The sequence below is a fragment of the Anolis carolinensis genome, chromosome 2 (genome assembly GCF_035594765.1).
Source record: "Anolis carolinensis isolate JA03-04 chromosome 2, rAnoCar3.1.pri, whole genome shotgun sequence".
Taxonomy (NCBI): domain Eukaryota; kingdom Metazoa; phylum Chordata; class Lepidosauria; order Squamata; family Dactyloidae; genus Anolis; species Anolis carolinensis.
Genome location: NC_085842.1, coordinates 287,126,924 through 287,154,086, shown reverse-complemented (window position 1 = coordinate 287,154,086; position 27,163 = coordinate 287,126,924). Strand labels below are relative to the sequence as shown.

The following is a 27,163-nucleotide window of genomic DNA, read 5'->3' as shown; positions in this document are numbered from 1 at the left end:
AGTTTGACAAATTAAACCCAAACATAACTAAGTACCACAGGGTTCCTTGACAATACCAATCAGATACCAGAGGTGTTTCAAATCCTAATTCTCTGGAATGTTCAACAGTGGAAAAGCCTGCCTAGGAAGGTGATTGCCTTAGAATTTTTTTTTAATAGAGGCTGGATGACTATTTAGCTGTACTGCTATAGTAGCAGATCTCCTGCATGGACTGAATATATTTGAGGTACTTTCTACCTTTACAATCCTAGGATTCCTCATTTGTATTACCCATAAATTAAAGATACAACATATAGCAGGATACAGGCATACCTCAGGCTTCAGACAAAGAAGAAAAAATAAGTTATTTTTAGCTTGCCCAGCCTCCCACTCTCCTTGCCTCTGTCTAGCTGGAAGTTTATTTTAGCAGCATTGACATGAGATAGATACTGAAGGTGGTCAGGAGAAACTCAGTCATTTGGTGCTAGATCACAGCTGCAGCCTGCTGCAGCAAACAATCTATGAAGTTTGATTTGGAAAGTAATGAGACTACATTCTAGCAAATCCTAGCTATGTGTACCTGGCCAGTTACAACACAGATGCCGAGAACTGGGAAGCCCTGGCCCCTGAGCGCTCTAGCGGGAGGTCAGCTGTGACCAGTAGTGAAGAGGCACAAATTGAGGGGGAAAGGGAGAAACGTGCCAAGAGGAAGGTGCGTCAAGCCAACCCTGACTGGGATCACCTTCCACCTGGAAACCGATGTCCTAATTGTGGAAGAACATGCGGATCAAGAATAAGTCACCTACATATCCACTGCCAGGACATTATACCTCGAAGACAATCATACTCGGACAACCAGAGATCGCCTATGTAAAGTACAACAGGTGTTGTAAATAACAGTTGCCTTCAGAAACTCTTACTAAACTTTCATGAACAGCAAAACAGAGTAAAGGGGAGGTCAGATAAGCCTGCTTCACCAGCTATCACCGTCATATTAAAACAGACAAACAACAGCAACATCTATTGGAGGTTTCACCATCAAAATGGAAATCATAAGAAATCTCAAGACTGGTCTCCTTGGGTGCATTTTGGAAGAAGCCTCCAAGTAGTAGATCCAAAATATTGCCCTGGTAGTTTAATTTTACATGGGCATATTTCTAATTTTGTATAAAAAGTCTGGTCAAACCTGTGAAACTACTCTCCTTTTTGTGGTCTATAAATCCTATCCCTACTGTTTCCATGCTGTTTCTTCATCTAGTAACAAATTTTCGATTAAATAAGTCATGCCTAAGAACACAAATTCTTCATTTAATGGGATATAGCTACACAGTACTTCAAATCTGAAAACATACATCTCAACAGCATTTCATTATTTTTTCATTCAAACATCACTTTATATACCCTTACTTCCATATGAATTAAGCTTATTAAGTCCTATTGTTTGAAAACAAAATGGAAGAAAATTTTAAATAATTAAAAACTCCAAGGAATAAACTCAGAAGATGAAAACACTTTCCACCACTAAAGTAAACACAGGCAAATTTATCTTTATTATTGATATGATTAACTGCTATGTTATTCTTTTAAGAAAAAAAAAGGTAATTTGTCAGGAGTGTTTAATAAAAGCAGCTAGGCTTCTTCTGGATATCCCCCCAAACACCATCGATAATGGAATTCAGTGTGCAAAAGCTATCTCACAGCAACTTGAGACTAAATGATAAAAAGTCGATAGCATAGTTTTCACAAACTAACTTTACTTCCTCAAATGCATTCAATATCAATAGGGTGGTTAAACAAAACATAGGATTGAACAAAATATCAATGCTCAACTTAATTTCAAGGATATTTCTTGGGAAAATTGTTGAAATCCAATTGTTAATTCCAGCTAAATCACAACAACTAAATGAATGGGACGTCGGTTAAGTCAATACTCTAGTTTGCATTAACAAATGGCTTTAGACCATCATACCCATTTCTAGTATAAGTTTATTCAAGGGAAAAAAACATACAGAAAGCCTACAATACTCTGTTCCTTTTATTTACATTGTGACATTTAAACTAACAACCTTTAAAAAAGCAAAGTGAATTGAAAAGATGTTCAGAAAGGTGCTGTATGCTTGTAATCTATCATGCATGCTATGCTTCCAATTACGTTTACATCTGATAATTCTGAAAATAAACACCATGGAAATGAAAACTGGTGACTTTGTAATGGGTGATTAATGAAATCTTGGTTAATGTGTTACTCTTTTGTAACAGAGAAATCTTCCCCCAGAGGTGGCTTAAGAAGTAGGTAAAGGTAAAGATTTTCCCATAACATTAAGTCTAGTGGTGTCTGACTCTGTGGGTTGGTGCTCATCTCCATGTATATGCCAAAGAGTCAGCGTTGTCCATGGGCACCTCCAAGGTCATGTGGCCGGCATGACTGCATAGAACGCCATTACCTTCCTGCCAGAGCAGTATCTATTTATCTGCTCACATTTGCATGTTTTCAAACTGCTAAGTTGGCAGAAGCTGGGGCTAACAGTGGGAACTCACTCTGCAGCTCAGTGGTTTAACCTGCTGTGCCACTGGGGGCCCCTAAGAAGTAGAGTGAATTACAAATATAAGCACACATATATGGTCGAAGGCTTTCATAGCTGGAATCACTGGGTTGCTATGAGTTTTCCAGGCTGTATGGCCATGTTCCAGAAGCTTCAAAGCCTGGCTGTTTCCTATTTACAGTAAATAAAGAGCAACAATTAAAAAACAGGAAATCCAGACAAGAATCAAATCAAGGCCAGCTAACACCTCCCAACAAAGGATTCCCCCAGGCAGGAAGCAGCCAGGCTTTGAAGCTACAAGGCTATTCAATGCTAATCAAGGTGGCCAACTGCAACATTCACACTTGCCTCAAACAGACATGAGTTCTTTCTCTCACCCTGGACATCCCACAGATATATAAACCTTACTTGCCTCATTTCCAACAGACCTCACAATCTCTGAACATGCCTGCCATAAATATTGGGAAAACGTCAGGAGAGAATGCTTCTGGAACATGGCCATACAGCCCGGAAAACTCACAGCAACTTACTGCACATTGTTAAAAGTCACACAGAGACCTAACAAAGAATAAAAGCAGTACAACACTTTAAAAAAAAATTCTCTTGTAAAACAATCATATCCAAGTCTACTGGAATAAAAAGGTCATCACTTGTGGCCATAAAAACAGCAAAAAAAAAAAAAAGGACCATCCTACCTTTCCTACGAAAAATGTTGCAGGACCTGGATCAGCCACAGACAAGGCTCTTTCCTATATCCCTGTCAAATTTACCCATGAAAGTAGTCCCCTAAAGATCACAATGCTCAAGCAGGCTCATCTGGGAAGATGCAGTCCTTCAGATAACTTGGACCCAAGCTGTTTAGGGATTCATAGGTCATAGCCATCCCTTTGAATTTTGCTGAGAAACAGGCTGGCAACCACTGCAGCTGTTTTAATAAGGAAGCTGTGTCTTCCTGATACCTAGCCTCAGTTGGCAATGTGGATGCAGCTCTTTGGACAGTTGACATTCCTGAGCATTCTTCAAAGACAGACCTATACAGAGCATGTTATAGTAATGCATATCAGGGAGTAATTAAGACACATGTTATTATGAACAATTCAAATGTTCCTAGAAACAAGTGAATTAGTTTTAATGATGGAAACGCACTCCTGGATATCCCTGAAGCCTGAGCATCCAGAAGTACACCAAAACTGTGAACAAAACTGAGGACCCCTTCAGAGCAAGAAAGAGGAATGGCTTATGTCAGAAACTATGCAGCATATCTCTGCACAAAGCATACCAGATGCAATTTTTCAAAACAGAAGAATATGGGAGAGGTGACCTAGGGACCTTCTCTGCCATGTGGTGGTGGCATGGCTCTTCTGTCTCCAGCAGCAAAAAGACACACACAGAGGAGCTATTCTTACCTAAATCCAATACAGAACCATCTTCATTTTCCATGGGCTGAATCAACTGGTCTCTGCAAAACTACAAAGCATACAGGAATTATATTACATTTCGAACTAAGCTCTGTAATAAACTATGTTAGGAAATTTCAAAACATATTTTCCCCCAAAACACTTGATGCTTTTGTTTTGTTTCATTACCCAATATTATTGGTTTTTTTTAAAATATCAAATAAAATCATCCTTAAATTATGGAAGATTACCAATTATCTCACCAAGTTCCTATCTAACTTCCCCCAGTAATAAAACATGACTTTTAGAGTGTTTGACAGCCAATGTCTATTATTTGGGCCACCTGATGATGTATTTTTCAGGCAAAGCAAAACGGAGGATCTGTCACAGAAAAGCTACCACTGACAATGGCCAGTTCTCTTCTTTTAGATAGGTTTGTTGGGTTGGATAAAAGATAAGCGTCCTGCAATTTTAATCCTGAACACATCCTGGAGTAGGATGACGCATCATAAAACTCCCATTGAAGTGAACAAAGTCTTCCATCTGCAGTCTACAACCCCCAACTTTCAACTGTAGCCATCTCCTCCAAACATTGTTTATGCTTCACCAGCAGAGAAGGGGACACAAAGGAGTACCAAGCTCTGTTCTTGATGCAGGTGCATCATATCCCCACTCTCTATTAGTAAACCAATAACAATGTTGAAGAGAACAGCCATGGTTTAAGATTGGTGTTTGGAAATTAGAGGAGAACACCTACCTTTGTTCAGATGGGTGGAGCATTACAATGCCTCATCATGCACCACGATGTATTAAGAAGTATTCAGAATTACAGTAATAGAAGCCCCATCCCATATCAGAGGGCTCAGACAAGGAGGTATGAATCGCTTTGAATGCGATTTCCTGCTTCTTAGCAGGGGGTTGGACTGGATGGCCCATGAGGTCTCTTCCAACTCTACTATTCTATGATTCTATGATTCTAGGTAATTTCCTCAGAAGTTTGTAAGTCAACAAGCTGCAATTCTCTTTGAAAAATTAACTAACTAATGAAAATCATAAAACAACACAGCCATCTATTCTCCTTTTGGGGTAATTTTCAGACATGGGAAATATTGGGTCAGGCTTTAGCACAGCAGGTTAATCACCAAGCTGCAATAATCTTGCCAACTAGAAGGCTGAGACTTCGAAGCCTGGGTCAGGGTGAGTTCTTGATCTTTAGCCCAGCTTCTGTCAACCAAACAGTTCAAAAACAAATGTGAATAGATAAATAGGAACCGCATTAAAAAGCAAGGAGGTATTTATTTAGGCTCTGCATTTCGATCAGGAAAAGGAGGATGTTTAGAAATAAAGAAAGCTCTTAGCAGGGAGATGGCATGGCAGCCCCCCCCCCCCCATCCCGGGTGGCAGGAATCTTCAAAGATGCCGAAAAGATGGGAACCTCTATCTGTTGTCTGTCTTGTCATTGCTATAATTCGCATTGAACGTTTGCCATATATGTGTTCTGTGATTCGCCCTGAATCCCCTTTGAGGTGAGAAGGGCAGAATATAAATGCTGTAAATAAATAAATATTCCCATGTCTGAAAACAGAAGCAAATGCATTGGTGAGAATGTTATTATAATGTTTATTTCTATCGTGCCCTTTTTTTAAAGCAGCTTACAACAAATTAATTTTTTTTGTTAAAACTCAGCAAAGCATAAAAGCCAAAACAAGAATTAAAAATATTTTTTTAATGGTTTAAAAACATAAACCCTTAAACACACACACACATGCACATCAGCACAGCAATTAGCAAGATACAGCACATTATTTTGATGGGCCAGGCCCAATATAGTGAATCATCAAATCCCTGACTAAACAGAAAAATCTACTTGTCTGCAGAAAAAAGAAGGGAGGCTGTGTCTAACTTCTCTGGAAAGATGTTCCAGAGTCTGGGTGCAGCCACTGAGAAGGACTGCTTAAGCCTGCTCATGCATATGCTTAAAAACTGTGCTCATGGTGAAATGACTTTAAAAGCACAGCAGAAGGAAGCCCACAGCTGAGTACAGAACAATGCAATATATACTTTGCAGTGCAGAAGGCTTTACATTCAAGTGCAGCAATGCTAGTGAACAAAGAATCTCACACAGAGACCTTTGAGATCATTAAGGTGCCCCTGTGTGCTAGATCCAGCTAAACATAAGCAAAGCTTGGAAAAGTTACAATTACCCAGTCAGTACGCTTTGTGGGATTCTTGCAAAAAGAAGGAAGTCAAACCCATTACGCTGTAGTCTGTCCAACCCTGACTTAAGACATATGAAACAGGATACCCAATTGGTTCTGTTTCATCAATTCTTTTCACAGACCCAATGGAAGAGCCAACATATTTGTATTCCAGACATGAAAAGTTCTTGTCATAAGGTCCATGTCATAATATGATGAATATAAGACACAGCAGAGAAATGAACTACTGAACCATAAATGCCTTCAGTTCTTAAAAAGCTGTCCCTCGTGCTACAGAAATTCATTTACCAAAACATGGCTGGCCACAATAGTCAAAGCTTCAAATCAAAAGAAACATAATGGTTTCCTTCCTTTCCACAGGCTGCATAGCTAGTATTATCTTGGCCATTTTTGGAATATATATATATATACATACATACAGTAGAGTCTCACTTATCCAAGCTAAACGGGCCGGAATAAGGTTGGATAAGCGAATATCTTGGATAATAAGGAGGGATTAAGGAAAAGCCTATTAAACATCAAATTAGGTTTTGATTTTACAAATTAAGCACCAAAACATCATGTTATATAACAAATTTGACAGAAAAAGTAGTTCAATATGCTGTAATGTTATGTTGTAATTACTATATTTACGAATTTAGCACCAAAATATCATGATATATTGAAAACATTGACTACAAAAATGGCTTGGATTATCCAGAGGCTTGGATAAGCGAGGCTTGGATAAGTGAGACTCTACTGTATATATAGAAGAAAAGAAAGAAAATCCCTTCGAACAAGAAAAGAAAGAGGCATTATTTGGCAGGGATTTGCCAATTGTATTTTTCATCCTGGAAGGTGTTCATATATCAAAGCAAAGGGTGTGGTATGGGAACCTCATTTGATTCCAGCAATTCATAAAAAGATAATAGGATTGTACCGTCATGTCTTCGTTTTTAGCAGATGGCTCTTCAGATATCAAATCCCCCAGATCTGTTGAAAGAAAAGAACATTTCTCATTATCTACCAGATGCCAACTCTGGTGGCTCATTCCTCTCACCCCCACTGCCCACTCCACCCCTGCACCAAAGCATATTCAAATAGGCAAATAAAAGGATACAAGAAGACGGAACAATTCTTTTTTTACCATATCTTCAACTCCCTAAGCATAATGCCTGCGGTTGAAATGCTAGATGCTCTTGCAATAAGCTGTTATGTTATTTTACTGGGCTAAATGTAAACAAGCTCATTCTTCTTAAAGGGACTTACTGTGAAAATATAATTTGAATCATAACTTACCCTTATTGACCAATATGAACTTATATTATGCCAGACTGCCACAGGCATAATATAGGGTACATGACGTTCTGGTTGTTTTATTTTTAAGGGAAGTAATTTCATGCATTTACAAAAACCAGCTCTTTCCCTTTGACTACAGGGAACAATTGTGCCTATGTTATTATTTCGCTTCTTGGCTCCCTTTCAAAACTGGAGGAAGGACACAGTGCACCAAATCCATATTTAATTCATTTTACCCCTAGTTATAGACAGTGCCACTATTATGAAAGGCAGGCATGAATATTCTGTAGCTAAGCACATTTAGTAAAACAACCACCCCATCCTACAACCTATGAAGCTAAAATAAATATTGTTGTCAATAAGAAATGAATACATTCTTTTGTTACTTAAAGAAGTATTCACTAATAGTCTATTTTTTCATTAACTCTTCTAACATGAAAAGAAAAGGTATTTTCAGTTTATATCCTAAAGCTGCTTGCAATGCCACACAAAAGCAGAGGGAAGGATGGGTGACCTTGGGCAAGTCAACTCGCTTAGCCTCAGAGAAAGGCAAAGACAAACCACCTATGAACAAAACTGGTCAAGAAAACTCCATGATAGGGTGACTTAAGAGTCGCTGTAAGTTGGAAATGACTTAAAGGCAACAACAACAAAGGAAGGAAAGCTTGGAAAGGGAACTTTTTGGACTACAGCCAGTGTCCATGCTAGCTGGAGGAATCTTTGACTTGTACTTCAATAAAAAAAATGAAAAAATGAAAAAAAAATGCAAATAATATGAAGGGGTTCAAAGTTCATTTCCAATTTGGGAAGTAGCCTAAAACATCCAACACTGTGGTCTCATCTACACTGACCATTTAATGCAATTCAAAGCTAGCTTCAAACGGAGATAAACAGACAAAATCATGCAAGGAAGGTCCTTAATGAACGTCAGCGCTCTGTGGTTTGTGTCATCACCATCTGAGCTTCAAACTGTTTCCAGGATTTCCTATGTCATTATCTACACAGTGAAACCACTTTCTTCAATGGGGGGGGGACTCTGGGTCCGCATGGGGCCACATTTAAAGCTTGAAGAAGGACAATGATTTTGCATCCCTATTTTAGAAACACTTCAAATGTGCAACTTGTTCATGTATAGAATGTATAATGATAAAAAATATTGCTAATTGATTTTTCCTACAGTGATAATACAATTGCATTCAAAAATTATATGTCTTCAAGTTTGTCTTGGTTGAAGAAAATATCCATAGCTATACGGTAAGCACTATAACCCATTTGCTTGATGAAAAAGAAGTACTGAACTGAAAGGAACGAATCTGATGAAGCAATTTGAAAATAGAGATGTCAAGCCCTCAGCAGCAGATGATTGAAATGATTTCTGTGGAATCCTGCCCTCTTCTGGCATTTTAGAAGAATTTGCAGTAAGATGACTGCAGAATTCAATAACTAAATCCCAACTTTCCATTCACACTTTATTCAAAGGCCTGTCTAACAAACTGTCTGCCCACAAAAAAAACCCAGAAGAAATACCAATTTAAGCCTTCTCTAAGAGGCAGTCCCAGAACTTACAGGTGCAATCAAGAAGTTCTTGTATCATAAATCCACCAAGTGTTCTGTTGCTGGTAGCAGGATTGGCAACTTCAACACTCAGTTGTTGTTAATTGTCATCAAGCCAGCTTTGACTCATGATAACCCTATGAATGAGAGGCTTCTAAGATACCTGGCACTAGCTGCCCCATTCAGATCTTACAGGCTTCAAGCCCTGCCTTCTTTGATTTATTGTATCCACCTATGACCTACTTTATCAAGCATTACCATCTTTCCCAATGAGTAATGCTGTCTCATCGTGCGTCCAAAGTGGAATAGCCTCAGTTTGGTCACCTTGGCTTCTAAGGAAAGTCCAGGCTTGAGTTACTCTCAACCCACTTTATTGGTTAATTTAGCAGTACATGTTATAAACGTTTCTCCAGCACTACATTTCAAATACGTTCTCCCCTATGGCATATGGAAATATTGTGTACCACCATGACACTACTTTTCCTGGTGGTGGGCTTGCAGACTTCTGTGAGCCAAGAGGCTATCTTGATTATAAGTCCTGGTGCTGGTAAAGTTTTCCATATTAGACAGGTTTTTGCTGAGGAGTCAGACTATATGCGTCAAACTGCTGCCATGCTTCTACTAGATTTCAACAAAGGATCTCTCAAGGGCAGTAGCAGTGACACTTTAGCAAATTTTTGTTCGCACAGCGCAGAAGGGGGCATTGGTTAACCATTTCTGAATGTCTTTTGCCATTTAAAAAACTTTGATGAGACAATCAATATTCACATAACTTCAGAAATGTTTTTTTTCCCCTGTGGTAATTATTTTAAAAAGTTATGTTATAATTGCTATTGTGTAAGCCCAGTGTTTGAGATGCTTTATGTTGCTTGTCTCATTGCCCATGACCACTGCAGCCACAACCACATACTCTGCAATCCTAGGCAAATCAGCCCAAGCTGAAAAACATTGTCCTGCGTAAGGCTGCTTAGCTTTATCTCAATATTTGTTTGGGAAATGTTTGCATACCAAACTACATGTAAAATTAGTTAAAAGTTTTCTTGCACAGACACAGAACTGACAATGGTTTGTAGATAAAGCAATAATAATAATTGAAATCTTATACCTTCTACTGTAGAAGTAGTCGAGTTGAAAGGCATCTGCATTTCTTCAAGTGTCTCGGCTTGTTTTGGACTAAGGTTCTTTAAAATAAAAATAAAAATAAAATAATCACCTTGTTGTATTACTGTATATATCATATACTATACAAATTATAGGTCAAACCGTTTACATCTCCAGCACTCAAAGTGATGATTTAACATAAAGTCCTATAAGGCTCGGAACTCCAATATTTCAAGAGCTTGCTGTTCTCATATGAACCTTTCTGGTATCCAAGGCTGGCATTAGAGGCCTTTTCTATGTGTTCCCTCCATAGGAAGCTTGCAAAGGTTGTTGGGAATTCAGTAAAGTGCCTCTACTTGTCAAACATTCTCCCCAAGTTCATTTGTCAGATGTCAGCTTTGCCAACTTTCTGCCACTAGACAATTTCCTACAGCATCTGGATATTAAGGTCTGACTGTTCTGGGCTTCTTCTGTAGTTCTCACTCTAGGTTATGATTGCACAGTGGGATGACTTCTGTATTTTGATAACTAGTTATGGATTAAATAGTAAATATTTTATATATTGGGTTAATTATTATTCACTTTGATTTCATTTATTTTTATATTATTGGGCTAATGGGTATTTACATGGTGAGTGTGCACATATAATACAATTATAGTCGAGCCTGTATCTTACAATGAAAAGAGATACAGAAACTGAAATGTTCACAATCATAACATATACAAAGACGATTCAGATAATGCAATAACATATTATGGAAGGTTTGATGTGCGCTATGCTAGGATCCGAAGACTTCAATCTGAGAACTTCAATCATGTATCAATTTCAAGATCATCCTGAGCATTTTTGGCTGAGAGTAATTATCTCATTCCATGACTAGATTTCTTTTGGGAGTCAATTTGATATTGCAATGATCTACCTCATGAACGACATCTACTCTGTTGAAGTCTATGACTTCTTGTCTTCAGAGGACACAAACACCACCGTGCCCTTCCTCGTCTTTCCTAAATAAATTATGTCCAAAGATAACCAACTAATAGTTCTCTATATTCTACCAGATTTTCCATAGGACTACTCTATCTATGTATTCACTCTATTAAAACAAGCATTCCAGCTTCTTCATCATGACTTGATGGCATCCAACATTGATATATGAAGACCTCTAAATGATTTCCAACTCCAAACGTGCCTGGTATTGCATTCTTCTCCCAAATCCCTGTGCTCCCCTTCACTGGTTGTCCTGTCCTACAGTCCATTAATTGCCAATCCCAATGTAAAAACATTTTATCTGTCATGGATCAAATCAGTTTAGGGATGAGTAATTCCAAATCAGTTGTTCCCCAATTTCTAGCACCGTTTCCCATATGACATCATTTAATTTTTTAGAAACTAAACTTGTCTTTTGCAGTTACAGGAACATCTATTTAAAGTCTCTTTTCAAATGCTGAATACATTCAGCCGCTTGTCTGCCCAGGACATCCTGTTTACTCTATGTACTATGAACTCCTTCAGACGTTTCCTACTAATTCTCTTAAACTGGGCTGCAGAAGCCATGCTGGTGGGTCAGGCAAGTCTCTTAAAATATGCATGCTGTACAAGGAGCCTGATTAAGCCACACAAATAAGAAGAGTGCTTTGTTTGTGAATTCATCAACTTTTCATTATAGCAACACATTCAGTTCCGTAGGGGATGGACAACTCTATCGAAAACTGGTCTCTCTCATTCCCACTCTCCAAGTTTTAAGTTTATTTCATTGTATTTCTGCATCTATTTTATTGTTATGAAAAAATCCACAATAGAATTATTACACATTTGTGTGTGCATTTCTTTTAGAACATACATATTTGTATATAATTTACACTATGCACATCATTGCAAGCTAATGTTTTTGTTCCTCTGGATACAAAGTACAGTGGTTATCAACCCAGCCCTTTCACTATGGTACCAAAGAAGCAGTAACAACAACACACAAGAACAGTGGGAACAGGGATAGGAGGACCGGCCTCTTGAAAAAGCACAGAAAATAAAAGAAAAGGTGTGGCGTAGGCATTTATTTAATACTCACACAGCCACTTTTTAATGTGTGCTTCCAAAACATACTACAGCACTGAAACAATGTAAAAGCCCAGCTGGATGAAATAATGTCTGTATTATGTTGCGTCCCATTTCCCAATGAACAAATATTGCACTTCGGGGATAGAGAAAATGCAGTAGCAATGCATAAGAATTGCTTTCTTGTAGAGATGCTGGAGCTCTAAACAAATATAAACTTATTATACATTTTTTTGAAAAAATATATAACCAGGAAATGCAAAAGCACTTATTATAGACATACTTGTTTTTATACTGAAGACTTCTAAACTGACCAACAGAACCAGAAAAAGGGAAAATTATAAGATGTAGCATTGAAAGACAAAAACATTTCCTTACCTGTTCAGATTTTATATATCTTGAGACAAGTGATAAATGGTTTCAGCCGTTGTACAACATATACTATAAAATAGTCATAGCTCTTCAGAAATGGATACAGCATCACCTTTGGTGTTGTTTCTGATTGTTATAATGTTGCAAGGTGAAAAAATATGAATGTTCTGATATTGATAGGTAAGTGTTCTACATATTGTAAGTAATCTCTAAAATTGTAGTTTTTTTAATTTAAAAAAACCCTGCTATAAAATATCTATGGTATATCCAGGGAGATGTAAGTCCCTTTGATACTAACACCTATTAATCATATATAGGATTTCGCTGTTAAGTATTACACCTTCTTTGAGGGAAGAAGTAGCTATCATAAGGATGGCAACAAACCTAAACAAAAGTGTGTGTGTGGGGGAGGGGATGTCATGCAGCCCATCCAAATCTATTTCTGTGACCCTAGAGCTTCTCCCCCAAAGAGAAATTTCTAAAATATCTCTGAGTGTGGGTTTTTTTTTACTCAAAATTGTTTCCTTGTTATCCGTTACTGTGTCTTAATTTTCTGATCACTTCCTAAACTCTAATTGATTTTGGAGCTGGTGAAAATGGTCCTCGGACTTCAAAGAACTTCATCTCCCCTATTCTAGAGCAATGAATTTATTCTGGCACAGTTTTCATGGACCACAACACAATTCTTCAGATAAAGTAAGTTCTAGTTCATGGAAAGATGCTCTGATAAATCTGTTAATATTTCTAATGTCATGACACTTTGTATAGATATTAATCAAAGCTATGTTTAGTGTCAATTGTTTTTTTTAATTCTATTCTAAAGATGTTGAAAATGTTTTCAAGAAGAGAAAAAGGCAGTTGTCTATATTGTAGTTTGGCACTAACCTTATGTAGAAAATCACTATCCCTGAAGTATTTCCTAAAGAGCTGAATGTCAGATTCTAGCAAACGGTTTGCCGTGCAATTAAGTGTCAATGAGAGAGTTTCTGATGAATGAGCAAATTGCAGGACTGTGTTCTCTTCAAGCTCCACTTTAGAAATTTCAAACGGATGGGTGACCAGCTTTCTGAAACAACAAATCTGCGTCATTACAACTGCAAAGAATAGAAACTAAGCAATGCAAATACTGGTTGAGTCTTCCTTGCCAGAAATCCACAATCCTCCAAAAACTTGGGGGGGGGGGAGGTTGCCACCAGTTGCCCCTGTCTTTCGTTGGGGAAAGAGGGCTCGTTGCATTTCCAGTACCAACCGAGTTTTAACTCATGGAGTCCTGATGGAGGAGAGAAAAGAGAAGAAGGTGGGCAGGACTACACTTGCACAAGGCCCTTATAAAGAGCAGACAGTTCCATTGTCATGGGCAGTCTGGAATGCGAGGATGAGGAGATGCTGATGGAAGGCTCAGAGATCTAGCTGGAGCTGGAGCTCAATGGCTCCCTCAGCCAAGCTTTGAAACAGTGCCCATGGAAGGAGCCACTACTGCTCAGCCTGCAGACAAGGTGCGAGTGAGTTCCCTTGAGAAGGCTGAGGAAGAGTTAACTGTTCTAGCTTTTGTGGCCCTGCGAAGAGAGCGGTCTCTGTTGCACAGGTCCTCGAGATTAGTTGAAAAGAGAGCCAGCAATAAGTAACACCTGTGGACTTAGAATTTAAGGCACTCAAGCCTGGCACCTTGCTGATGGCTGCAACATCAGTTCTAGAAGCTACAACCTTGGACTCTTGCTATCTTGTGTTTTCTGAACCCTGGGCTTACTTTGTACCTCAACCACATATTCTGATTCAACCTTGTACTCTGGACATTCTGGTATTCGGCTTATAATCCTGGAATAGACATTTGGCATCCTGTTAATGTTTGCACCTCTATTGGACTATTGACTTGACACTGGACTGTGGATTATGTCAATGTGAGATTTGTGTAATGAGAGTGTTTAAATGTAATTTGTGCCATGCATGTATTGCAATCAAATTGCATCATCCAGCGTGTGTAATATTGTGTAAAGAGTTAATCACTAATGAGCTATGATGACCTTGATGTGTGGCTGGAACTAGGGAGGATCCAGACACAAGAGTATGTGCATATCTATTGCATCAGTTCAGTCTGTCTTGAGTTCCAGTCGAGTTTGAGATCTGTTGGAGAACACATCAGTCCTGTGTTTGTTTGTTGCCTGCAAGAGTCTGTTTGTGCTGTTTACTGCTTCATTCAGTAAAGCTTTGTATATTGCTTTTACTGACGTCTTGAAGTGTCACTTCATTCTGCACTCCATTGCTTTTCATATTACTACTGCTGTGCTACGATACTCTGACAGATTAACCCTCTGCTAGTATTTGGGGTCGAGGCTTCTGTCATCCATCTCATCTTCTGTTTAGCCTACGATAGTGCATGGCAAGGTGGGCACTCTGGAAATGGTCACAGAGCAACCCCATTGGCCACTGCCTGTTTCCACCACAGAAAGAATGAAAAAGACTGGGGAAGGGGGTCATGGGGAAGGATTTTCCTCTTCCTTTCATTGGCTAAAGGGGGAGGAAATGTTCTTTTGGCTGGGGAAGCATCTGGGATGACTGCTTTTTAAAGGGGCCTTTCTCATATTCTGCCTTCTCCCATCAAAGCTCCTTGAGGAAAAACTCAATGAGCACTGGACATGCAACATTACGTATAGGCAGATACAGATATTCTTAAATTTAAAAAATCAAAAAAAATGTCTTTTCCCAAGCATTTCAGACAAGGGTGGGTCAACCTATATACACAAATCTTGACTGTTTCTAAGATCCATCATTTTCAATTACCCACAGAAAAGATCTCAGGTCAAAATAACTTGGGAAAGCTAAATAAAGATTCCCCCCTCCCCCCCAGATTTTATTTACTTGGGAAACATGGAAAGTTATTTCAGAATAAAATAAGAATAGGGTTTGCCTTAGTGGCAATTTGCAGAGAGGAAGGAATCTTGTGGCACCATCAAAATGGGCTTATTTATAGTTTTCCACTATTATTTGTAAAAATAAAAATGCAGCCAATTTAATCATGAGGCTCATACTGCAGTAAACATGAACAAAAAGATTAGCATAGTACAGCAGAAAACAGATAGTCTCAGGGGAGTGCTACATTGTTTGAATGTTCTAAGGAAGAGAAACATTCATAACACCACACATGGCAATAGAGTTTAGTCATTTTCTCATGCAAATAAAAGCCTGCACAGATTTTTAGAAAACTGTGTTGTGAAAAGACAGAGCAATATAAACAAAAAAGGGAGAAAGCAACACAATTATTTTGTTTTTGAATTTTTCCACTTTCTTCCAGACTGTGTCATGTGATAATTTAGGATGGATATATATCTATGACCAACAACTATATACTACATGAATCTTGGATACTCAGCAGGAGACAAACCTTCAAGGCTATTCTGCTGCCATGTTTTCTGTGAACAGACATGATCTGGTAGGAAAGCATTCCAGGTAAGAATCGAGGAAGAGGTAGCTAATAAACGGGTCAACAACCAAAGGAGTAAGGATGATAAAAAACAGTACAAGTCTGTCACTGCAAAATCAGCTAAAGATCTTGGAGCACTTTGAAGAGGAATACATTCATTATATCAATTGTTTTGTGAACTCTAACCTCTTTCATCTGATTCTTACAAAGATCCAACTTTGGGGGGAGGGGGGTAGAAATCCAAACATAGCCCTACATTTAGGAGAAAATATTCGCTGTAAAAATTGCAAATTATTTGTAAAAAATGTGAAATAGAACAATTTTGTTTTGTGTTTATGCTTCACTTTTAGTTTCACCAGTTTTCCCTTTCATGTGTCATCTTTGGCTGCATATCTCATTGTCTAATGTAGACTGTAAGCAGGATTGTTTTCCTCCCAACTCTATGTTTATACTTGCTTAATACTGTGACCTGCCCTGAGACCTTGAAGGAGAGTGTAAACAAATAACCTCCACAGTAGTTCAAAAGTGCCTTTAGAATTATAATGAGCTGTAAGCAAGTAATAAGCGTATATCTTTATAATATTAAGAAATAGCATACTGCTATGAGAGCAGGTCTACTCTGAGCCTCTATGGTGAGACAGTCTAGTGAAGCTGACAAAGTTATCCAAATCAAGGCAGCTCTTGAAGTTGTATCTTGACGTTAGAAATCTCATGCTAAGTCACAGCACTTACTTGGAGAAAATTTCAGCAAGTCTTAAATGTCCATTCTGTAAAGCCAGCTCCAATGGTTTCAAGCCATCTTCATTAGGTAACATGAAAGCGGCTGTCCCACCTGGCTGGAAGAACAGGAACTGGGAAAATTCAACCAAGCCCAATCTCATCGAGAGATGAAGAAGCGTTTCTTTATGTTTAAATTCTACAATAAAATTTAAAAAATACACAGATATGCATTAAAATTCAACCACATGGTTTTTACAATTATATATGTTTGTTTTGATGCCACAACACTATTCCACCACAATTGGGTAAGTACACAAATAAAAATCCTCTATGGTAACTCTGTTAGGCTAGAACACCTAAGTTCCATTCATGACCTAACTCTTCCATTCATGACCAAAACACAAGACTCATTGCAACATATATTGTGTGATGGCATCAGCTACTTTTGGTTTGCATATAGCTTCCAGTCTTCTTCCTTCACTGATGGAAGCTTTCTGGTCCAGTGGAAGTTGCCATCAGCAGAATAGGGAAGGAGGGATTTTTTGATTTCCCACCTGCAGCCCTATATGTTCCCTCTCCCACTAAATTAAGCAACAGTTATTCTATGTAATAAACCTATTTCTACACACACAATTCGATTTCCTCAAAGTCATGTACCCCAGACAGCTCACCGAAAGAAGGCAAATGCATCAGGCAATAACAACAGGGAAAGCCTGGGAGCTATGTTGCAAGAGCACAGAATGAAACATACAAAGCTACTCTGCTCCTTCCCATCAGCCTACAAGATATTCAATATGCATGAGGCAGGCCAGTTCATATAATTCAGCATGGTTAATGATGTTGCTCATAACAGAATTACTTACATAAGTAGAAAAACTGGCATATTAAAAAACAAATGCAAATGCAAATATAAGTGAATAAAATATATTGAACATATGAAATAAGTCCTAAATTAAAAGGTTAATTGCTGCTTTTTTTTAATTCTGAGCATATATGTTGGTGTTCAATAATAATGCTGCTAAAATCCTGCATTTCTCAATTTATTTCTATGTGTTTCACTCATTTCATTCCCAGAAAGGGATCATAATGGGCCATCCCAATATCTGGGCAACACCGCTATGGGGTATAGGACCTCATTGGATGGCCCTTGTAAAGTGGGGGACAATGGAAGAAATCATGGGGCAGTATAGGGAACCATCTGCCTGTGCTCCCTACCATCGGGATCTGTGTCATTCCTTCCCATGATGTTTCCCCACTGTCTCCCGCTTCCTCTTTGACTCCTCTGCTTCTGAGCTCCATTTCTCTCCACTGCCATCACAGTACTGGTACGGAGGCCCATAGAGTCCCACCAAAAGTGTCATGACATGGGCTCTGATGGACTCCGTGCCAGTACTGCAGAGAAGTGCAGAGGAGATGCTTCTCTGCCTTCATCTGATAAGGCCGTCAGTCTCTTCATCACGTAAGCAAAGGGTTAAGGATATGAGGCTACATATATTGAGATGAGCATTACAGAGAAGTCATAGATTGGACAAAGGGGTATAGACCTTCAGCTTTCCATGAACATCCAAAGACTCAGAACGCTATCTGTATAATGAGTACAATGGGGATGTTTAGTTAGTCATATTAGAATTTACTTTTTTTTTCTAACCTTAGCTGAATATGACTTCTAACTACAGCAGGCCCTCCACTTTTGTAGGGGTTAGGGTGTAAATTTTTTTTAAACTTTTTTTTTACTGAGAGAACACTGCTCTAAGAATCTCTAGGTCCGCCAGGGTGAATCTATAGTGACCTCGTGAATTTCACAAGGTTTTCTTGGGCAAGGAATACTGAAGAGGTGATTGAGCCAGTTCCTTCCTGGGCAACAAGAAATGTATTCTTTATTCTTTGCATTTAGAGGATTCCCACTCATTCTTGTGGGTGTTTGGACTGCAATAACTCTAGAATGAGATCCTTAACTGAATTTCATTATAGTGAATTTCAAGAGAATGCTTCCTTTTTCCTCTGCATAAGACCTAATTATATCCACTGTTTGCTCTTTATTTAGAACAAAGGAGTTCCTTATATATTAAAAGAAAAAAACCATCACAATGTTAGCTGGCAACTGGGAGCTGTTTTCCTTACTGCCTCCCCCTTCAATCAAACAAGGTTCATTGTCCCTGTTCTACACATATGCAATCTTAACCATCTGATTCTCTCAAAGCTTCTGCGTCTTTCTTGGTTCCTGTAGTTAGGAATGGATGCAGTTTGATTGTTTCCAGCACGGAGTCAAAGACATCCTATAAGTGCTGGCCAACAGTTGCAGACTTGAGGCTTCTTTCCATTTTTCTCATTCTATCTGGGTATAGTCTTCTACTTGCAACTCTTGGAATGAAGCATCTCAATGGAAAACACAGAGCCTTAAACAATAGGCTTGTTTCACAGCAATGAAATTCCATCAGGGCTAGAGGGCTTCAGGGCTGAACTTCATCCCAAACTCCCACACTGAAATCAGGCGAAGGGATTCAATTTTTATGGATTTACTATGTAAGACAAGGAAGGTTGTGCAAAAATTGACATTGCAACCAATACAAATAGACATTTGGTACGATTAACAGTAATCCTGATGTCAACAACAACAACAATTCTTTATTGATTAGTCACTTTTGACCATATCAAAACATGTAAAACATACAATACGAACACACTTACGCATACATACAATAAAACCATGTAAAGATACAAAACATCCCGACCTGCGGCCTAATAACCCGCTCCTAGACAAATACAGAGTAAAAAGGTTAAAATTAGTAATTTCCTAAGGAAAGGTTTGAACAAGGACAGGGGTAAGTAAAACAAGTGTCTTGTCCGTAGTAAATTTTAAGTTTGGATTTTGTTAGTGACAATAATGTATCAGCTCTCAGCTTCCATCTTCTCACGAATGGCCAGCGCTTTTTGTGTAAAAAGGGCCAGTTTTAAAATAGAGTTTTTATCTGAACCCTGTAGAAGGATATGCAATTTCTCCTTATTCTCTAAGTGAGTATGAATCTCCAGCAGAGGATCTAAATAGAGAGATCGAATCCTGGTGTAGTAGGGGCATTTTAAGAAAAAATGTTCTGAGTCCTCCCCTTCTGCATCTACCTCACGACACCCACAGGTTCTCTGCGTATAGGGGATATTTTGATGTCTACCTAGCTTGGACTTAATGTCGAGCTCCTCGAATCTAGCCCGGTTAAAAAGTTTTCTAATATATAATGGAAGAGTCAAGAAGAGGTAAGTTTCCATGCCCACATTGCATTTAAATTTGGCCAGGTATGGAGTGGCTCTAGCTTGCGCTATGATCATAAGATCATTTTGTGCAGCAATGTCGAGGGCTCTTTGGTATACAATTGAGCTCACTTTAGCCCCGAAATTTATTAGCTCGTGTGGGGCAAAACCTATCTTGCTGACTGTGTGACCGAGTCTACTTAACCATGATGACCACTCTTTGTGGTTTTCTTGTTCTAATAGGCATATGGCTGGGAGTCTATGTGGTTGCATTAATCCTGATGTCAGAAATGCAGCACACAGAAAGTGAAAATGCAAGTTTATTCTGATCTACACCAACTGTTGAAGTGCACTCTCTCCATGGCATGGTGCCATTACCTTGCAAATATGTTACCATACCACTGTCAATCAAGACAGATACATCTTAAATCAAATACAGTAGAGTCTCACTTATCCAAGATAAACGGGCCGGCAGAACATTGGATACATGAAAATCTTGGATAATAAGGAGGGATTAAGAAAAAAAGCCTATTAAACATAAAATTACATTATGATTTTACAAATTAAGCACCAAAACATCATATTTTACAAGAAATTGACAGAAAAAGCAGTTCAATACACAGTAATGTTATGTAGTAATTACTGTATTTACGAATTTAGCACCAAAACATTGCAACATTTACTACAAAAACAATGACTACTAAAAGGCAGACTGCCTTGGATAATACAGAACCTTGGATAAGTGAAGCTTGGATAAGTGCGACTCTTGTACAGCTAAAACCTATAACACAGTTGACTGAAAACTACATATCTGAAGAGCGCCTTATACTAAGCTTGCATGCTAGTGGAGCCAGAGGTCTGTTGCTGCAAAAGCTTATGGAAAAGCCATTGTTTCTGCAATTACTCAATCGAAAGGCCAATATCTTTTAGACAGTCTCTATGCAGTCCTCAAAATCTTGCCTTTGCTCTCAGACGTTTAAGTGAATTAGGATAGATTATATCTAGTAGAGCCTGCTCGACAGTTTGACTTTAGTTTAGCAGTTTAAGTCCAGAAAAAATATGAACCGGGAAATAGAACTGGGGAGTAAATTTTTATTTAACAAACTGTCTTATATTCTTCTCATGACAATTGGGATGGGAGAGGTAAGTAATGTCTGCATACTTCAGTTCCCTTTGTTCACTCTTCTTTATATAAACCTGTGGAATTTGTCTTTCCCACACTTAACCCTGAAGGAAATGCACCCCAGCTCAGGAATCCTCTTCCCCAGCCACAGATATACTGTATGTAAGCTACATTTGGGTGGAATAAATTGCTTACAGTCCCAATTATACCATTTGTTGTGAGGGGATGCTGAAGCCCAGCAGCTAATAGAGAGGAATGCTTTTTCTGCTACAGCAGGGATGTCAAATTTATTTTTATTGAGGGTCACCTCAGCCTTATGGTTGCCTTCAAAGGACCATTGAATCCATGGACTGAAATTCCATGGATACAGAGAGCAAACTATAATATTGTTTTTTACATAATGGTAGGTACTCTTTAGTATATACCCACTTTTGGTCCCCAGATGTTATTGAATTACAACTCCCATCACTTTTGATTATCTGTCATGTGGGTTGGGAATAATGGGAATTGTAATCCAATAGTCCTTGTGGTTCTGGGGTTGGGGAAAGGTTAAAAGATATTGTAAAGTCAGGCATCATATCTACAAGCCTTGTATCAAAAATCAAACCCCACTATCTTGACTAAACAGAACAAACTGAAACCTCCCTGGTGTTATTGTAACACAACTCCCATTAGCTCTAATCATACTATCTAATGATGAGGAACACAGAAGTTGTAGTCCAGCATCTGAAGGGCCACATAAAATGACACGGTGGGCCAGAATTGGCCCACTGACCTTGCATTTCACACATTTGTGCTACAGGATCACCTGTTGAATCATTCACTACTCAAAAGCTTTGTCTTATAGCAATGAGATGTGTCAGTTTCTGGAATCAAAAACACAGTCCCGGGAAGACCTGGAATTGCAAACAGCTCAGGAGGAAATTTGCTGTCAGGCATGAATGATGTCTCCCTCCATTACCTTGTAACCAGAAGCAAAGCTTAGTAAAGATATCTGAATATATGAGATTCCCCCACCTCACCAATGTAAGTTGTACTCTTCAATGATATTGACAGTTGCCATAATTACAACTGTTCCTGGCATACCTTTTATGAAAACGTGGAGCAATATTAGCATGAAATATGAATTTCAGGAGCCAACAGGACTACCTGTTAGGGAAGTCATGCACAGAAACTTGAACAGGAAGTGTTGAAATACACTTGCAGATCAAAACCCTGTAAGCTGATGGAGTGGAAAGCTCCTCCAGAGATTATGGAAATAAGCAGATAAGTGACAGGGTGGGCAGTCCAAACACAACCTAGAAGCCTATCTGGGGTCATAATGGTGGGAGGGGAATTCATATGGTGACAACTATGTTGTTGACCTAAGCAACCCAAAAGACAGTTGCATCTAGCAAGTAGGAAATTTAGGTACTGCTTATGAGGGGAGGCTAATTTAACCAATTTATAACACCATAAAAATCATCCAGCAGCATGTGGAAAAGAATGAGGAAGTACTCCAACAAGGACTCAGTGTCACAGTGGATGGTGAAACAACAGCTCCCCCTGTGGCCGGAATTGAGCACACTCTCATGAAGCCTGGAAGCTGGAACATGTTAAATTGCCTCTGTGTCTTCGTCTCTGTCTCTGTCTCTGTCTGTATGTCATATGGCATTGAATGTTTGCCATGTATATGTACATTGTGATCTGCCCTGAGTCCCCTTTGGGGTGAGAAGGGCGGAATATAAATACTGTAAATAAATAAATAGATAAATAAATAAATAAACAAATCATCCACAACTCTGGCACAGCAGGGGCCCAGACTGAAACAAGCTTACCATTTCACTTTATTAACCACTGGCTTTCTCAGTAAACATTCATAATTGTGTTGGCTAATTGGATAACATTTTGGCCCCTCTACGTTTATAACCAACTGTAAAGTACATTTACAAGAAAAGTGTAAGGGTTTTGGGGCAAATCTATGCAATTAGGGGGCTGATACTAAAACTTGTGGAAATGGAAAAATTAAACCCGATAAGCGGCAGAAGATAAACAAATGCCACTTATACAATGGATGATTTTAAAGATGGGGCAATAGTGTAAAGTTTAATTTAAGGAGAGGAGGGAACTAATGTCATTTTAGACAGCTGGAAGATTCCCAGTTTGAAAGAACTGTTTTTCATCAAATCTTCATATCTGCTTAGAACCAGTTCTTAGTACAGAGGACTGAATATGCTACAAGGCAGTAAGAAGCCAAGAAAGGATTTAAAAGCTAAACCTTGTTTTGCATCATTTCTAAAGCCTGTAGCCAAAATACACAGCTTGAATGATAACATCAGTACAAAAACCAGTCTGCTTAAACCATTAGATAAATTTTCTCTTCCACCTGAATCCTTTTCCCTGCTCAACACAATTAAAAACAAAATAAATACCTCTCTTGACCAAATGAGTCAGAATTCCCTGGATGATATGGCTCACTCATTTCCAGGAAGGAAGCTAAAAACTATAGTTGTGTCTTGGAATGAAGACAAGACATCACAACAGGCCAGCCACTTCCAATTTTTCCAGGCTAATTCTTCCTTTGAGCTACTGATGTGCTGACAGGCTTTCACATTCAATAACACATTTATAATTTGCACATTAGTTATCCTCCTAATTCTGCTGTACACTCACCTAACTTCAGAAACTATGTAAAGACAAGTTTTTGCATGAGAACCCCCTAACACAACCACACTATTTGAGGTTGATGTTTTTTTCTTTTTTTTGATCACAGAAAATGAGTTCTCTAAAATGTTTGCCATGAGGACAACCCACAACTTTGCCTGCTAGTACAAAAGCTTTCTTCTGAAAAGTTTGTAATGGCATCCAAAATATTGCCAAAGCATTTTGTGAGCTATTCAGGATGACACATTTGCCAAAAGCAAGGAGTTTAAAAAATACAATTGCCCATAATTACGAGTCGTTATCTCTTTAAGTGTAGAGCACTGTTTCATTTTCAATAGCAATAGAAATTACAAATCCATACCATTTAACTGTTCAAAATTTGACAGGGACAACCCTCGAACATATCACCTTTTCAGCTGTTTAAAATGTCTCTGTTCACACTCTCCCTTTGTCCTCAGTCTACTTTAGCAATTGCAAACTAAGGCCTCTTCTACACAGCTGTATAAAATCCAGATCATCTGCTTTGAACTGGATTATATGGCAGTGTAGACTCAGATAATCCAGTTCAAAGAAGATAATGTGGATTATCTGCCTCAATATTCTGAATTATATGGCAGTGTAGAAGGGCCTAAGTTGAAAGTAAAAGTGCATATGTTTGAACAGCAGGGAAAGGAAAGGAGAGGATAAAATCTTGCCTTTCCCATTAGGCACAGGCAAAAGCAAACTGCTGCAGCCTCTCCTGTATTCTTCCTCATTAATAACTTATGGCATTTTGATCACACTCTGATGCTACTCAGCCTCACGTTGTTGGAGAGTATGCAAATCAAGACTAAAACCGCCATAAAATCCACTCATATTTCACACTAAAGTCCAATGAAAGACAAACACCAGAAAAGAAAGCGAAATTCAAGTAGCAGCAAAAATAACGTATTTCATCCAAAACAAACACTGTCCCAGTCATAAATCTGAAAGAAGTCTCCACTCTCGCAGTCTCTAAACACCTTCAGCATCAACAGCCTGTTGCTGGAGTTATTTCAAGCACCTATCATCTTAAGCTATGTGGAAATGGGCCAGACAGAGAAAAGATCTTGCAGGATTCACAGCTAAAACTGTCTTCAGGCAGCTCTGGAAGCAAGCAGATGGCTTTTATTAGGCTCCCCCCTGGACTAGAATGTACCGCTGGCCAGTATGATGTATGGTTATGTATTTGGTCTTCCAGATGTTCAGTAATCCTCACAGATGACAGCAAAAACAGAAAGTTTATCAGACACTGGGAAGGCATATTATGTGACTGGTATAAACACATACACTCTGCAGGTTTCCCACAGTACCTGGCTGATCTAAAGGCCCTATTATAAAAATGTTATATTTTAATACTCATGGGATTTTTTACTGATATATATAACTTGGGGGGGGGGGCTGGTGGCACAGTGAGCTGCTGAACTTGTGGACCAAAAGGTTGGCCGTTCAAATCCTGGGAGCGGAATGAGCGCCCGCTGTTAGCTCCAGCTCCTGCCAACCTAGCAGTTCGAAAACATGCAAATGTGAGTAGATCAATAGGTACCGCTCCATGGAAAGGTAACGGCACTCCATGCAGTCATGCTGGCCACATGACCTTGGAGGTGTCTATGGACAACGCCGGCTCTTCAGCTTAGAAATGGAGATGAGCACCAACCCCCAGAGTTGGTCACGACTGGACTTAATGTCAGGGTAAACCTTTACCTTTACTTATATAACTTGACTGGAAAAGTAGAAAACATCCAGAGTAGGAATCATATTTAAGTCAAGCAAATACCAAATAACTAGATCTAGCCCTCTGAATCTCAGACTACATGAAATCACTTGCTGTTATAGCACATCCATTTACCCTCCTGCCAATCCTCAATCTGGTGTTCCTACATGATGATTCGAAGTATAATGCAGTATTTAGAAACAGATGTATAATACTGTAAAGGAGTGGGAGAGGTCTAGAAATCTGAATCAGAGTGGTCCTGTTTTGTATGTTTTGCTTTTTATACAAGATCCATCCATGCTCTTCTTATTCTTGGCTTCTATGGCACTGTGTTTATGATCTTAGAGCCTGACCACAAACATGGCTTATAATCAAGAAAAGTAATAGGAAGGTAATATGGGATCAGCCTAAGATCTATTTTTATGTCTGCTCTCACAAAATCAAGGTGCAAATTGTTATAGTCCACTCAAGCTATCTGAGCACAAGAGATCATACAGAAGCTGGCCTCCTTTCCTGGCATAAAATGACATTATAATAAACTTGTGGTTTTCTTTCTCTGAGTTTTATATAAAATGAGAAGTTTGCTTTTTAGAATTTAAAAAAATGTCTTTTTTCAAGTTATGGATGTTGGAATCAATGGAGGAAGAATGTGTGGCCGACTGTGTAACATTTCCTGCAGAAACATCACAAAAGTGGATGATAGCTACACTGGACAATAGTTCACTATCAGCCTATTGCAAGAAAAAATTAATAGTATAAAAACAGTAATTCAATTCAATTTCTGGTAGAGAGTTAAACAGGAAGTTATTTTTCCTACTTACATTCTTAATTAGAGTATGTAATTAATTTTAACCTAGATTAAAGCTCAGTAAAAAATCTGATTTTGTAATCTTATAAAATCTTTTAAAGCATCATTAAAAGCTGACAAATGGAGGAAACAGCATATACGCATATTTAATTAACAAGCAGCTCTAGTCATCCAAACAGAGCCAACTGACACACTGTTAAAAGTCACATGCACAGAAGCATCTATACGATGATAGTATTTCACTGTATTTCTATAGGCTCATCTACTGTTATGGTCGTTCACAGGAGCCGCAATGGCACAATGGATTAAACCCTTGTGAACTGCTGACCTGAAGGCTGGGTTACTGACCTGAAGGTTGCCTCAAATCTGCGAGACAAGGTGAGCTTGCATCTGTCAGCTCTAGCTTCCAGGGACATAAGAGAAGCCTCCCAGTAACACATCTGGGCGTCCCCTGGGCAACATCTCTGTAGACAGCCAATACTCTCACACCAGAAGTGACTTGCAGTATGTTCTCAAGTCACTTCTGACACAATAAAAAAATGTTTGTTCATTCATACAGTCACTTTTTAAAATCACTAGAGTAAAATGAATAAGTATTTCCTAAGCACAAGATTTATTTCAGTGGTGACTTATCTGTTTCCTGCACCGATATGGGATTGACTAGATGGTTCCTAGGATCCCTTCTAAGTCTGTGATTCAATTATTCTAATGGCTTTTAAACAGCAGCATGCTAATCCACTCTCTGTGCTTCACATACAACTTTTACTCTAAGAAAGTGTATAATCTTGGATATTCATCTTCCATTTGTTCTACAGTAAAGATCTTTATGATAAAAGGAAGGAGGAAGAAAAAAGGAATGTGGCAGCATATTTAAGCATAACTCATTTTTATTTTAGCATGAGCTTTCATGGATATAAACGACTTATTCAGTACAAAATGCATTTTCCACTGCATGTGATATATCTGCATATCCCACTATA

General features: G+C 38.6%; 1 protein-coding gene across 1 annotated transcript in view; it reads right to left on the bottom strand.

Annotated features, from left to right (window-relative positions):
• arhgef28 (Rho guanine nucleotide exchange factor 28) overlaps positions 1 to 27,163 on the bottom strand; it is a 158,954-nt gene that overhangs the window by 80,756 nt on the left and 51,035 nt on the right. Inside the window, exons 5-9 of the mRNA XM_008102965.3 lie at positions 16,647 to 16,830; positions 13,382 to 13,562; positions 10,076 to 10,151; positions 7,058 to 7,110; positions 3,929 to 3,989 (exon numbers count right to left, since the gene is read on the bottom strand). Of these exons, the coding sequence (XP_008101172.2) occupies positions 3,929 to 3,989; positions 7,058 to 7,110; positions 10,076 to 10,151; positions 13,382 to 13,562; positions 16,647 to 16,830 (555 nt within the window). The remainder of the gene's footprint in view (positions 1 to 3,928; positions 3,990 to 7,057; positions 7,111 to 10,075; positions 10,152 to 13,381; positions 13,563 to 16,646; positions 16,831 to 27,163) is intronic.